The sequence below is a fragment of the Manis pentadactyla genome, chromosome 16 (assembly GCF_030020395.1).
Source record: "Manis pentadactyla isolate mManPen7 chromosome 16, mManPen7.hap1, whole genome shotgun sequence".
Taxonomy (NCBI): domain Eukaryota; kingdom Metazoa; phylum Chordata; class Mammalia; order Pholidota; family Manidae; genus Manis; species Manis pentadactyla.
This window is the reverse complement of record NC_080034.1, coordinates 27,175,243-27,191,663: the sequence shown is the minus strand read 5'-3', so window position 1 is coordinate 27,191,663 and position 16,421 is coordinate 27,175,243. Positions and strand designations below refer to the sequence as shown.

At 33.5% G+C, this 16,421-nt stretch overlaps 1 protein-coding gene across 1 annotated transcript in view; it reads right to left on the bottom strand.

The window, feature by feature from the left end:
- SUPT3H (SPT3 homolog, SAGA and STAGA complex component) overlaps positions 1 to 16,421 on the bottom strand; it is a 484,976-nt gene that overhangs the window by 108,289 nt on the left and 360,266 nt on the right. Inside the window, 1 exon segment of the mRNA XM_036927349.2 lies at positions 15,186 to 15,325. Coding sequence (XP_036783244.1) covers positions 15,186 to 15,325 — 140 coding nt within the window.

Below are 16,421 nucleotides of genomic sequence, written 5' to 3'. Positions count from 1 at the left end.
CCAACAACCAGTCCGATCTTCAGGCAGGGTGAGCAGTCCTAACCGATATGTCTCCAGTGCTTGAGGGAAACCACTATCTTGCAGAAGAACAGGATCAATAAATTCCTTGTGTTAAGTTTATATACATAGAGAACTGACTGTGGATGGTGACATAACATCTCTCACCGGAGAGAGACATCATGAGACCACACGTCAAGCCTATGCTCCCCTACACTCCTGCCGCCTTCTGCCCCATTCTTGAAAGCCTTAAAAGAATCCGAAGCCCTCAAGTGTGCCTACTCTCTGAGGTTGCCCTCACTCGCCTTTGAGTGTGCATTTTTTGCCTTAAATAAAGCCTTCTCTCTGATCAATTGCATTTTGTCTCCATGCTCTTCCAGTGTAAGAGTCTTTGTTACTTTGCTATTTTATTCTATTTTCTAGACTTAAGTACAAGTCTTCACTCACTCTGTTCTACTCCAGACAAGTAGAGAAGGGCTACGGAGATCTCTGATTTGGGCTTGCAAGTTCCCATTGGCTGGATGACCCAGAAAGGACACTGCCGCTGTAAGGTCACACTCTTTATTAACCTGCCCCCAAAATCTCCTTTCTTTGCTTTGGGAAGTTCTCAGAACATAAATTCACTCCAACCAGTGCTCTGCAGCTCCCCAAGTCCTGGGGTGGTAGGAGATTAGTTACCATGCGATGCAGATTCAAGTGGACACTGGACACCAGGTGACCTTGGCTTTCGGAGTTGGTAAGGGATCTGCCCTCTGCTGAGCAGGATTTAGTGACTTCCCTTTCTTCCCTCTCATTCTCTGCTCTCTGCTGCCTGCAAGGCGGCTGCCATTCCCTGCTGCTCTTGCTTTAATGAATACCTTCCTTACCTACACTTGCCGGACCTTCTCGAGAATTCTTTCTCATTCAGAGTCAAGAACCCTCCCCGACCCAGTTTGAGGTTTTACCTAGTGCACAGGGAGAAATCGCCCCAGATCCAGCTGCCCAGCAACACTAGGGGAGTTCTAAAATTGCTGGGGAGCACTAAGGCTGTTTCACGGCTCTTTGTTATAAATTTAAAGTGAGACTAGTCAGCTTCATTGCGTTTTTTTCTAGTCATTTACTGCTGCTGTGGATAGGCATAATGTAGCTTAAGATATGCAAAGAATTGGATTCAACCAGGATTAGGGTTTTGCTAGGGCAGGTGTGTGAGCTCGCAAATTTTTACTGAAGAGGGCTTGTAATAAAAAAAAGTTCATAGACTATTAATAGAAAGGAAGGGAATATTATTAGCAATTATGATTTAACAGATACATACAAATCTCCCTACTATTCATGGATAATTTACAAAAAGTGACCACATATTAGGACAAGTAAACTCTAATAAATTCCTAATGCTAAAAATAATATATCTACCAATCTGATCACTATGAAATAAAGCAATTAAATTGCTTAATAGTGGCAGAAACAAAAAATCCAGCCATTTGGAAAATATATATCTACATATTTAAAGTATTCTCCTCCATAAATTAGGCCAAAAGGCAATTCAGAAGTGCAATTAAAGAATATTTACAAAAGTATTACATATTTTAAAAATCTATGGGCCATAAGAAAAGATATGCAATGACAAAACTTTACAACTTTAGTATTTCCATTGCTAAACAAAAATTTTGCTATTGAGAAAACAATGAACATATTAGTTTTTTTTCAAGTCTTTGTTCAATTATTTCTGTAGGATAATACCTAGAAATGCAATTTCCAGGTCAAAGGACATACAGGTTTTTGTTTTTGTTTTAAATGTATTTGATAGACATTGCTGTATTTTTCTGCAGAAAGGTGTATCAACTTATATTCCCATATATCAACTTATATTCCCACTAATATGGGATAGTTTATTGCTCCACATTTAAGCATACACATTGAATAATTCTTGGTACAATTTAAACAAAACATATTTAAATAAAATATGTTTTTTTCCCTCCTAGCTTTGGTTTGATTTTTGGTGGTTGGGGTAGGGGTAGTGGGGGAGAGGGTTAGGAGGTGAGAGTCAATATTACTAAACTGTAGTACACATGATTTATAAATTTTCTTGTAGTTGTCTTTTGCCTCAGAGAATCCACAAGTATTTGACATTACTAAATATAACTGGCCTATAGTTATTATATATGAAAACACCCAAGTCCCACACTAGTGGATAGAATGATTTAAAGTAGTATCATGAAACATTACTAGAATTTTTTAGCAGAGCTGATGAATTGAGATGACCAATATCCCAAAGAAATAACATCCAGGTCATCAAGATAATGTCACTCTTTGGTTGCAAAAGTTAAAAATTAGACCCTTATGATGGATTTCTATGATTCACAGAAAAGTTTAAACAATATTTAATTGTGCAAGTAATGTACTACATTTTTACTTCAAAACCATATGATGGCTTATCAATAAGAAGATGAGAAAAATTCCTGAAAGTTCCACTTAAACCATTTTTTTTTTAACGAAGAATGACGTGTTTTATAAAGTTATTTTGTTTTTCCATTGGTCATAATGAACTCATTGCAGGGTCAGAAGGAACATGTTTTACAAGATTCAAATATCCTCCCTACTAAACCTAGATGGATAATAGGAACTTTACACAGAGCTACTATGTAGGAAAAAAGGTTTCAATTCTCTCTTTCCTCTTGCCTTTTTCTCTTCAGTTGGATAATTTCCATAGACATAGTCAAGGAATACAGGAGTATTTTGGGGGATATTTGTGTATATATATACTGATTTTTGGTAAACAAAGCCTGATTTTAAATTATTTAAAAGGTCTGGTAGAACTTTTCTATAATAAAGTATTTTTACTTTAATAAAGACAGTTGCCCCAGTGATTTTAGATTTTTCTTTAGTGTGTTTTCCTAAAGGTGGTACTTAATAACTTCTTAATATTTGGGAGCAGGTCATAAAATAATAAAACTATATTAATGGCTATCTTCTGTTTGAAGTACAGAATAACTAGAAGAAACAGATGTCATTTCTTCAAGGACTTTAAAAAGTAAGGCCATTTAAAAGTAAGATTTAATAAACATTTAGAGCAATAAAACGTCCAAATTATCAATACTCAATTAGTTACATTAAAGAATAAACACTTTAAAAAGTGTATTATATGGTTATGATATTAATTGTGGGAATATGACAAAACACTGCCTTTTATAACTGAATATAAGAGCTATAATAGTGATGGTAGTAATTAATGATGAATGTAATATGCCTGTGAATATTAATTTAATCCCATAGTGTATCAACATAGTACATGAGACAGATAATGCAGAAGTAACTTTTGTGAATCTGGTGATTTGCTGGTAAACTGTTCATTAGTGTTAGAAGGACTGAGGGAAACAACAGTTTCCTATTATATGAAGTAGAATGAGTAGACATGCAAAATTTCCACCCATAACAAATTCAACAGTAACTTAAAGCACCTGCAAGTTCAAACTATTTTCTAAGTATAAACCAGGCAATAACTAAAAGAATTGTATATAAGAGGTATTGAATGGATCAGAGAAGTGCGTAAATATATGTTATTATTTGAAGATGCTAAATTATAAAACTTCATAATAGCAAATATATGAGAAAAAGTATGTAATATTTATTGCCAAATGTTCTGAATTGGCAAGTAGATAGAATGACTCAATAGTCACCCATGGTATTGATTTATCTGGAAAAAAAATCTGCTAATTAAAACTGTAAATTCATGCTTAGTATCAGCCTGTAGACAAATTTGGGACATTGGAAGTCAATAATGAAGCAGTGTGATTAAAACTTCTAAAGCTAGAACTGTGGAAAAGCAATTATTAATTTAAAGAGGAAGTTATTTAAGCAACAAAAACCATTAGCACCTGGAAAGCACTTGTAAAATATTTGTTGAAGAACTCCTGATACAAAAGTTCATTAAGGTACAAACGAATTATAATATCCTTTTTGCAATCCCATGTGAATCAAGAAATGATTTATTATATATGCCTGGAAATTGTTCTTTTAAATAAAACAGGAAAAAAATTTCAAATCACCTAAAGGATAGACTAGTACTATTCACATATATTAGCTATGCAATTTTACCTGTTTTAGTCACTTGATTTGGACAAATATTTACTGAGAGTTTATATAATGTTCAAGGCACTGTGTTAGGTACAGAAGATATGAAGTCAAATAAATCCATGCTCTCAAGGAGCTTATTTAGTAAATTAAACTAAGCAAACACAAAGAGTAATAATTTATCACATACTAAAATAACTGAACTTAGATGTTTCCAGATGGAGAAAGCTCAGAGGAAGGGAAGATAAGTGAATGCCTGTTCAGGGAACTACAAATCCAGGGGGATTCCTTAAGTACAGTGTGTGTGTGTACATGTATGTTTGGGAGGGAATATGGGAAAAGAGGGAAAACAGGAATAGTGGGAAATGAAGATGAAAAGGCTGACTGGGGCAAGATTATAAAAGACGTATTAATACCATGCTAAGGACTTAAGACTGGTGGAAAATGGAGTCATGAAAAGCAGAAGCTTCTTATCTGCCCTTTGGACTGATACTTATGAAAAGGATAGCTCCCAGGAGACATCCAAACGTGATGGATTACATTGATCACCAAATATTTATAGCTTAATCTAGACTTATTTCTAAATGAGGTGTGTCTAAACAGCTGTGATGTCTGTGATTTACCATAAGGTGGTAGAAATAATAAGAGGTGAACCAAAGGCAGCTCCTTAGCATGGGTGCAAATAAAGGAATAGAAGTTGTCTATACCAAACAAGCAATGATCTGTTAATTCCACTAAATAAACTACAGGATTAAAAAGACTAAAATCTTGTCACAGAATACATTTATTTTTACATTCAGAAGTACTAACTTGTTGAAATTAAACCAATAAAGATAAAAGCCAGACTATGGAACAACTGCCCACCTACTATGGAGAATGTGGGTGAAGGAGAATAGGGAAATATAATCCATGAAATATTCAGGGCAAAAATATTTTGATTATTACAACTACCACTATTTGAGAACTATAAACATTAAATGTAAATTAGTGGTAAATCCTGTGGTGTTCTTAAATTCAATGAGATTTTAAAACTCTTCTCTGCCAAAGTGTTTTACAAACAAGTTGGTGGATTGGTCTCTAAAAAAATCCTTGAACTGTACCTTTTAAAAGAGAAGGATTTCATTTTTTTTTTTTTAATTGAAATTATTTGAGAAAGAAAATGTTGATTGATGCTACACAACCTTAATGGAACAGTATTGTTGGATGTGTTAGTTAAACAGCCATTTATGGAACACCAAACACAGCAGCCGAGGAGGGCCTCCAGACTCGCCGAGCTGCTGGCAGACACCACGGTTCCGACTGCAGTGCTAGTTTGCATCTTTACCCTAAGAAATGGTTCACTACTTTATTCAAGTTGAAACTCCTTGATGTGGGCAAGGTGAAGGGGAATGGCAATCACTGCCCCTATGTTTTGCTACCAAGTTCTGGTTTAAAATCTTCTGTCTCCATAACAAAACAAACTTTGGACATCAAATCATAAATCTTGATTTGGATTAGGGAAAATGTAATTACTCTGCATATTGTTTTATGCTATCATCATGTATTTTGTTCCCCAGTAGACTAGGGAAAGGGCGGGGAGAAGAAATCTTTTAAATTTCATCCAGAGGTTAATAGTGAAAACTTCTAAATAGGTCTGAGTGTAGAAGATCAAATGGGAGTGATAACAAATTTTTGTCGTAAGACAGTAGTCATTTGGCTAATCATGCTCTAAAGTGTTTCTATAGCAATGTATAACCCAAGACAGTAAACATCCTGTAATATTAGAGAATGATTAAAACAAAAAAACTCCATCTCTTCTAGATTGACACCCATTAAGTGGGGTACTCTAGTCAAAGCAGAAGTCTGACTCTCCCCTCACTTAGGGCCCATAGTTCACACTAGTTAAGAAAAGCCTAAAAGAATCCCCTGAGAACCATCTGACAAATCTGATGTATTAAGCTACAGAATGATAAGGACTTGGGTGAGAGATACGGAATGTTCTATTTTTGATCTGTAACTTACTTTTCATGTCATTAATTGAAAACTGTCTTCTCCAGAACATACCTTTCCGAGAACTAGATAAGCTTTTATGGCAATGAATATACAGATCTTTACCATTACATAAATAGATGATAACTTCTGATATGGATAAAAAATAACTTGATAGAGTCTATAAAGTCACAATTGAAAATTGGTTACAGAACTACACATTACACCTACTTTGGGTTCTCCTAACATCATGTAATACAGTTCTGTTCTGCAGTTTTCAGGCCAGAAAACATGTAAGTTACATTAATTCTGCTCTGTGTAGCTAGAATTGTCAAAGATTTTTTTGGAGGTATTTCGACTAATATTCTCTGAAGAATGATTCATATGATCTGAACAAAAATTACCTTCAAAAGAATAAAGAGACATAGTAATGTGTTCTCCTTATGAATCTCTTTCAGAAACCAACCCCAACATACATATCATTTCATGTCTTAAAATGTACCATAGTTCTATTTTATTTTGTGCCCTCTTCAGCAAACCACAGGGAAGCTGATTCTCTGGCCCTGAGGTTAGTCATAACAATTTCTTCAAGATGTAATGTGCTTTACCTCAGGAAAAACTCAATTTCAAGTGAAATAGCAAGTGAAATAGAAAATACATGGCTCCATCACACAACCAATGATCTACTAAGAATGTCCAAAATTCAAGACTAAATATAGCAATGAGAATAGCAACCATTTATTGAGCTTGTATTCCCCTTAACCCAGTACTTAGTTGCCTTTTGATTTGCCAGTTATTACTACAGGACTCTAAGCGCAGAAAGCATATTTTGTCTTTTTTTATAGTCATTACCTCAGGACGTAGTATACAGTGACTGACTTACAAAACAATCTCAAAAAATAAATGGTGAATGAATTAGAGTGGAAGGATAGGTGATTTGCTTGATCCAAAGAAATTGATTTCCATTCATTCTATCAAGCTATTTCTAAGAGAAAACTTCCTAGAACTCTGAGCAGAGAGTCCAGGTTATAAGGCACCACTCTTAGTTCTTACTGTCATGGTGTAGAGGTCCTTTACACTTAAGGACCTTTGTGGCTGCTTTTCCAGCATCCATTCCTTCCTAGAGCTCCAGAGATCGATGTTTTTGTGAGAGGCTGACTGCACCCTCTAGTCCTATCAGAACATATCATTCTACAAGCTCCTATGTGGGCACAGATTTCAGAAAATCTTGTGACCTAAACATTTTCAGAGTAAATCTTGGGACAAAGGCATTCTGTCAAGACCTGGAACTTCTGTAGCGTTAGTGCTCCTGTGAGGTTAGTCAGTCCAGGCCAACAAAAACAGAAAAGCGTAGGAAAAAGAATTATAGGGAAATGGAGCTACACATGCAACGACCTTTTGTGAACCTCAATATCAAACCTTGCTTGAAGCCAAATCTACCTGTGATTGTTTACCTGAACCAGTACATTTCCCTAACCATTCAATTCAATTAGATGCACTTTTTGTTCATTGCAATCAAAAGCAAAAATGTTAACTATTTTCAACTTAGCACATCATTTATTACAGCTCAGGACAGAATCTGTATGACACTGTGCAGGGTTATATTCTCCTACTCCTCAATCACATAATGTGAGCCTATTTCATTTGCTTCATAAAGCATAACCTGTAGCATTATGTAAAAACTAAATGCTTCTGATGGAAACAAAAATGAAAAGAGAAACTGCAGAATAAAGGAAATCAACTGAAGATGAAAAAACATAACAAACAATAAATACATAAAATGAAAACAGCATAAATTTACATATTCACTTGTAATCTCATCATCTGATGACAGCCACTGTTGGTCAGCATGCTACTATATTTCTTTCCAGTTTTAATTCTATGTATGTGGGAATATATACATACATTCCCTTATCATTGGGTAAATAGGGTTCCCTAGACCCATTTCTACTGTTAAAAATAGCATTGAGGTGAACAGCCTTCTGTATATGAATATGCATATGATCAAAATTTAAGATTAAGGTCTTAAAGAGAAATTACCACCTGGGAGTTTACTGGATTGAAGTATATGAACGAAGCTTTTAATGCTTCTAACTGATATTTTAAAAAGAATTTGTTTTTTCTCAATCCTCATTTCTATCAATAGTTAATATATACCCAATACCACCTTACTCTTGGCCATTTTATAAACAGAAATGGCATTGGTTCATTACAAGTAAGCAGATATTTTGTATGTGTTCAGTTATTTTTATTTCTTCTGTGATTTGTTTACTCACATCCTTTGCCAGTTCTACTGGGATGTTATTTGCTATTGGGTAAAATATCTAAATAAATAAAAAGACATTATTCTGTCATATTTTTAATTGGCTTGCCCTTTAATTTTGTCTTTCTTTTTCTGACATACAGAAGTTATGTGATTTTTATGCTATATAATTTAAGTCATTTCCTTTGTGATTTTTTTTTTCTCTCAAACTGGGCTCTGAGTATACTCTCAGAAGATTTTAATAGATTGTATTTTCTCTCTTGATAAATTCAGTATATTTGCATTCAAAGGTCTCTGAAAAGTCCTAAAAGAAACCTCTTAAATTTCTTAATTCCGTATTTTACAAATATATTTGAAAATAGATCACTTCTCCCATTCACTGTCACCCATGTACACCTGTAACATTTGGGGGGTAGTATTTCTTGAAAATCTTGTTTGGAAAACAAAAGCCTAGAAAGTCCTTTCATATCCCAAACTGATATTTACCTGTGTTTATTTCTATTTTTTTAAAATGTTTTTTACTTTTTTATACCTAATTCTTTAAACGACCTGGAATTTATTCTGATATAAGTACAGGTTAGGTGCTATCTTTACTATTTTCTTCTCAAATAGTTATCCAGTGATTTGGCATCTTTCTCCCACTGACTTCTAAAGCTACCGTTATTGTGACTAACTTGTTTTCTATATTTAATTATGTTATTTATTCTGTTCATTAGCATGCTTGCTGGATTTTAAGTCAGCAACACAGTTTTGATGATGACAGTTTATGAATGTTATAACTGGCAGTATAAATTGAACTCTGTCCTCTACTCTTCTTTAGGGAAATTTATTTGCTATCTTTGCATTTTCATAATTTCAAATAAATTTTATTATTTTATAGTTTATTAAATATACTGAGATTTTTGTTAAAATTGTAATAAACTAATAAAATAATTTGGGAACAACTGGGACATTTATAATGTCGTCTTTGTATCCAGGAACAGGTTTCTTCATTTATACACTCCTCATATCTCAGTACATTATTAAATATTACTTCCATACTTCTCTTACATTTAATTTGAAGTATATCTCCAAATTTTTTTCTTGTATTATTTTCATTGAGATTGTCTTCCTCCTCATTTTTACTTACTATTACTGAAATATGGAGGAAACAAGTGATTTTTTAAGTATCTATATGATTTAATGGAGACTTTAACAGGTTCTAATAATTTTTAGAGTGATTCTCAAGGACAACCTAATAAAAAGTTATATTATCTGTATGTACATAATGATAATTTTTGCCTCCCACCAATAGCTATGCTTTTTATTGCACTGACTTGAGTTCCCTGAACTCTGGCAAATAAAAGTGATAACACTGGACATTCTAGAATGTAATGAAACTCTGTTAATATTTAAAAAACTATAATGTCTGTTCATTTAAGTAGGATACTTTTTATCATGATATGGAAGTACTTTTCTATTTCTAGTTTACTGAGAATTTCTAAGAAGAATATAGGAAGTGAATTTTGTCAGAGGTCCTTCTAACATCTACTAAAACAATGATATGGATATTCTGTCCTGACACAGTTATTTGGCATATAATAGTAGTATATTTTCTACTGTTGAAGCATACTTGAATACATGAAAAAAATCCTATTTCGGTCCTGGTATACATTCCTCATTATATATACTACTACATTCAAATCGCAAATATTTTAAGATTGCTGAATCCATATTCGTAAGCAAGATTATATTATGATATTTTGTAAAATTTTATAAGTTGTTCTTTTTTTCTATGCTCTGAGATTGATTAAATAACATAATAATGACCTGTTTTATGAATGCTTAAAAGAGCTCTCCCATGAACTGGTTTGGATTCAAAAACTTTTGAGGACATAATTCTTTAAAAACATTAAGCATTTCTTCCAAGGTTACTGATTTATCCACCTTTTCTACATCCTGTTGATTAAAAGTAATCATTTCTGTATTTTTAGGAAGATACCCATTTCATCAGATTTACAAATATTTACTAGTACAGAATTATATGAGAATTAATTTCTCCAGTCTGGCTATATCCTTACATACTGCTAATTTTTAGCAGCTTTTTTGTTTTTCTTAGATTTGTCATAGATTCATTCCACTATTCATTCTTATTTTTGCAAAGAATTTCTTAAATTGATAATTCTATTATTTGTTTTCTAACTTTATGCTTTTATTTGTACATTTTCATTTTTCCTGCTTTGTTCATTTTGATGCAAAATTTTAATTTTTGTTAAATGTTTTATTTTCATTTTTATCAATTTAATAATGGAAGGCTTAAAAGCTAATAAATTGCCACCATACAGCTGAATACAGCTTTGTCCACACTTATTAAATTTACAGGGACTTTTCTCATTGCTATTATTATCTCAGTAGTCTGTAGCAGCAATTTTTAATTTATTTGTGCTGGTCCATTAGTTGTGTCACTGGTTGGCTGGTTTGTTTTCTTTCTACATTTTCAATCAGGGTTTTGTTTGTTTAACCTCTGTTCTTACTTTAAGTTTTTCTTTCTTTACTCTGTTAAGATAATGTGTTCTATAAATTTGTACAGTTTGGAATTTGTTGACTATGTATTTGTGTGTGAGAAAGATTCCTCATGGGCAGTTGAACAGTGGTGTTTTATAATCATTTTCAGTTGGAAAAATAGCAAAACCTTTTTTATTGATGAAATATGGCTTTCTCATGTAAAATCAAAGTTCTACTGGTTGAAGAAGGAATGGGGGGTGGATGCAGGCTAGAGCCCCACCAATCCTCTCATCACCTTCCCTAAAGATCACGATGGAATTCTTGGAGCTATCTGGGTAAGATTTTAAAACTGCTGCTCATTTAAAAAATATTTTACATGCATCTATTACATAAACTTGAATTTTCATTATTAAAATTTTCCCCTAAGTCAATCTGCTAAATACTGAGAATGGTGTGTTCTAGTCCACAATAGATGCACTTCTCTGATCTCTCCCCATATTACAGGATGCTTTTGCTTGGTATGCTTGAATTTTCTGGAACTTGATGATTAATACTGTATTTACTATGTTCATTATAGGTGGCATCTTCAAGTAACATAAAATTACTGACTTTTGCCCATTTTAAAACTTTTCCCCTTTGCCCATTTTAAAACTTTTCCCCTTGAATTCTCTTTTTTCTGAACTAATTTTGTGGCCACTAGCATTTGAATCTGTCTGATATACCTCTGATTGTTTTTTTTCTCTCAGATTAAAAAAAATCTAGTAAAATTGTATTTCTATTCTTGTGGATAAAGGACACATGTATATGTGCATAGTTTATATATATATGTAAATATGCATATTTGTATATAGCATGGATTTATGTAAATATACACACTAGTGTATTAAATTCTGTACTTCTTAATCCCATATACATTTAAAATTTAAACATTTTTGGGTTTCAGTTTTTATCTCAACCTTTTCAATTTTTTTGGTATTTGTAATGATTTATCTTAGTGGGATTAGCTTTTTTCTTTTATGATAGATTTTATCTAAGATGATATTTTTAACTCTTGGTCTTAAAGACATTTTATTTTACTTTTCTATAATTTAAAAAATCACAAGTAGGGAAGAGAAACAATAGAGAGCACATACTTCAGAAACAGAAGCTGGAGAATTTCTATAGCCATCCATCTCTCTGGCTTCTTCAAGGAATTTTCCAGTGTATTTAACTCCAAAAACTAACATTGGGACTCAAAACCCCCAGGGATCATAACCTCATTGGGGCATAACTGAAGGATATACCTGATTTCTCTGATCATTCAGCCTTTATCAAAAACTTTGGAATTTATAATTTATGGCCATTTGCTTTAGGTTAAATTCAGACAGCCACCTGAGATCTTACTCAATTTTGAGACAATTAAAAACTTTTTATGCTGCCTTAAATTTTATGTATTTTACTCTGTTTCTCTCTAGATTCCAGCATTAGGACTCTGATTGAAAAGTAAACACAAGGTAAACAATCACTGGGGATTTCTGGCACCCTAATTTGTTTAAAGGCTGTTCTCTCTGTTGATACCTAATGTCTGCTCTCTTATTTTACCTTTATCAATTTGAGGATTAGTCAGAGGTAGAGTTCACCCAATTTTTTTAAGCATTCATTGTTTACATCCCCTTAACAAACCTAGTGGTTTATTAGACTAGATATTTCACTTGACTTGTGATAAACCTGAGCTGCTCAGGTTCCTTCACCGCAGAGCAGCTGGGTCTTCAGCAAGGCCCTTCCTGTGAGCAAACACAGTTAATGTGTTAAGAAAACTCAAAGTTATTTGCTGCTTTGAGTGACACTTTTTGGACTTTGATCGACACAGACACATTTAATTAATTAGATCTCAAGAAACTAGAATGTAAGAAATAGGATCAACAGTAAAACACACTGTGTCATTCTGGGGTGGTGGATGGAGGGAAATTGTGAGTAATTATATGTATTATTATGCTTACCATTTCTCTGCTTCTCTTTCCTAGTCCCTCAAATACATTCAAGCAGTTCTGAACACTATCTAAGCTTTCTTTGATAATTTAGAAGGATCTTCAGAAATCATGGATCATAGATCTCTATTGTACATATACCCAAGTGTTAAGAATTTGGTGCTGGAGAAAAATAACAAGGGTAAAGTTTAGTTAACTATCTGGATGATAGACTAACAAGTAGAAGTGGATGGAAAACTTCAGACATTGCTGTATTTCACATCACATAATACTTATTAGCAATGAAGTAAATTATGAGAGAAACACAAAGCCGGGATCACACAGAAATCAGCAAGAAAACACTCAGTTTTCTGTAGGTTTGCTCAATGTTTTGAGAAAAAGCCAGAGTCCCAAATGAGTTTTTATGTCTATAATTTTTTTCTCTTCTAAATTACATGTAAAATGAATTAAAATAGAAAGAAAAACAGTAATAAGCTTTGCTGGTAGGTCTATACCATTTTCATACATTTTCAGGGAGAAGGTAGTAAACCAAGTTTCTGCAACCATAAGTGATGCTTAGAGAAAAAATTAAATCATTGAGTGATGCCAGGACTGATTATTCTACTGCACTTTAAAAGCAAGAGATTGCAGTCTGTGAGTCCAAAGTGGTTTCATATGGACTGCCACAGTTGTGGTTATGCTTGAAACTATAACCTGTCAAATTAGAAGCAGGCAAGGCCTATGTCTTAATGGTTCCACTTTCTACTGTCTACAGTTATATCTACAAGTTCAGCATTTTTTCTTCAGTTAAAAACTCTTGTTATGTGGATGAGTAGAATCTCAGAACTACTTTTCATTATCTTGGTTTGAGATTTTAGTGGTGATATAAAGCTCAGAGAAACTGCTGATCTAATTTTTATTGTATAGATGAAGCTGACTGTCAATGTAACTATTTTTAATAACTATTGATATTTTATTATTCTAGTTGCATATGTAATACATAATATCACTTCAGGGATGAGGTACATAAACTGCGTCAGTTCCCAAGCTGTTTCCATCTTGCATTTTCAGATACCTTATTGACTTTAACTTGCGCCTTACCGACTCATCATTTTTCTAGGCCTACAGGAAGTAGCCTGCTATTATGAGCTCAGTATCACAACGTGTTCCATTTTCTCTCTTCTCCTTCATTGTGGAATGCCCTTTCAGGCAATGGGCTTAGTTGTCAGAGATTTTCCATCAATATTGAAAAGCTACCTGTTTAACTTCACTGATGTTTTATGCAGAGTCCTTCCTTAATGTCCATTTGTATAATATAAAAGTATTTTTTAAAAAAGCAGAAACAATATTTGTTCTCTGTGTAATGCACCATAAGTGAAACCACGCCACTAAGCAATCATATCCTGTTTAGGCCATAGTGACATCAGAAATATATGTTTATCATCTGCTCTGGACAACTTAGAATGTTTCTGGCCCAAGGCAAAGTTGAACTAAAACCATTTGCAGTTGTCCCAAACCAAGATCGCCACACATTTCTAAGGTAATTGATACCTAGGGAGAAAGAACATTGCCTTTAGATCACTGTTCATGATCTAAGCATACTAATTATTTAAAGAAGGTTGTTAAAGTTTATAATGCATGTTTGTCTATTGGACTTCCTTCAATATTTAACATGAAATAATTACATTTCAGCATACATTTAGCAAGAGACTAGCAGGCACTTGGCACGATCTGCAATTACCTCTCTTCCCCAATTTAAAGAGAAAGGTAAAATGGAGATTTTTTTTAATGTATAAAAGAATAATAAGAATGATTAAGAATATAACGTCTTGTATTTTTTGGGAGGTACTCAAATGAAATCATTACTGTTATTTTTCCAGAAATATTTACGGAAACAATAATTTTATGAATAGATAGGTAAAGTAGATAAAAGGCATATAATTCTCACAGTCACTGTTAAAACATATTCAGGAATCCAAACACATGTCAATAACTTTCTGTTAAAGTGACATAAAGCATGTAATTGCCCCGGATACTACCTCAGCGAGTGAGTTCATCCACAGCCTGTAAATACAGCCTGAAAAATAGCTCTTCATACCAGACGCCAACACAAAAGCAGTTAGGATCACCTTTGCCCACAGAGATAACTGGATGATTTGGAACAAAAATAAATAATATTTGATTTTAAATTAGCTTTTATGGAACAAAATAATATCAGTACAAGTGACATCCAGAAGGGAGTTTAGGGAAATCTACTCATATTCAAAGGAGGAAACAGAAACAAAACTGAAGCTGCCTTCCAAAGTGAACTTGGAAAGCAGGATTTGGCACCTTCTCCAGGGATATCCCACTGCATAATGCTGCCTTCAGACATGAAAACACGGACATGGGCATTTCAGACAACAGCTAAAGAACATAAAGAGCATAGACATTGCAATGGTTATTCTATAACTGTAAAAGGTAAGAATGTACTGTACCTCCATTCTTTCTTGTTTAACTTCATCAATTTCATCATCTTCAAACATTGCCAAGAGTTCTCCTGTTTGGTCAATAGAGTTAAGAAAGTCTTGGGCGGTTTTTTGTCTGCTGTTCACATTACTGTTGCCACTCAATTTGTCTTTATAAAGATAAGGGAAGGAAAAAAGAAACATGCTTAATAGGTTTATATCGGCACCAGTCATTACATGTAATGAATATTGCGTATGAAATTCAGAAATGGAATTCTCTCAAAATACTCCTTAAAAGGAGAATCCTTCCATATAAAATAAAAGCATAAGTAATGCAGAATTATATAATTTATTTGTCATAAGTAAAATTGAGAGAATAAAACCGAATTATTAATTACCGCAGTAAGTGGGAATGGGTTGATTAAAACTCCATACAAAAAAAGGGAAGGACTCTCAGATTTGGAAAAATAATCCTGCTATAATAAGACTAAGAAATTAAATAAAAATGAACATATAACATCAGGATTGAGACATTAAATTAAAAGAAGAGAATATTATGTACATTACTGTGGCTAGTATATTTGAAACCTAAAGGGATGAGATTTTACTCTTTTTTCTTGTCAGAGAGAAAACTATCATACTTCTTTAAAATCTGGCAGACCTGGTACCTGATGAAGGTATGCCTCTTCCTGTGTCCTCACATGGCAGAGAGCAGAGAACAAAAGGAAGCTCTCCTGTGTCTCTTCTAACTTAGAAGGGCACTAATCCCATCCATGAAGGCTCATCCTTCATGTCATAATTATGTTCCAAAGGTTATACCTCAAAATACTATCACAGTGGGGATTAGGCTTAAACATACAAATTTTAGGGGACACAAACACTTAGTTCACAGCAATGACCTTTATCAGGTTGAAAGTTTTCTTTCCTTCCTGGTTTGTTGAGTGTTCCTCTCACGAAAGACTTCTAGATTTTTTCAAATGATTTCTCTACATTTATTGAGATAATCATGTTTTTTTTGTCCTTTATTCTTATTAATATGATGTATTACACCAATTGTTTTCTAAATTTAAACCAGCCTTCTGTTCCTGAGATGAATCCCATTTGGTCATGGTGGATAATCCTTTTTAGATACTGCAGGATTCAGTTTACTAGTATTCTGTTGAGTATTTTTACATCTATAGTCAAAAAAATATTAGTCTGTAGTGTAAAACTTGTGATGTCTTTGTCTGGTTTTTCTATCAGTGTAACACTGGCCTTGCAGAATGA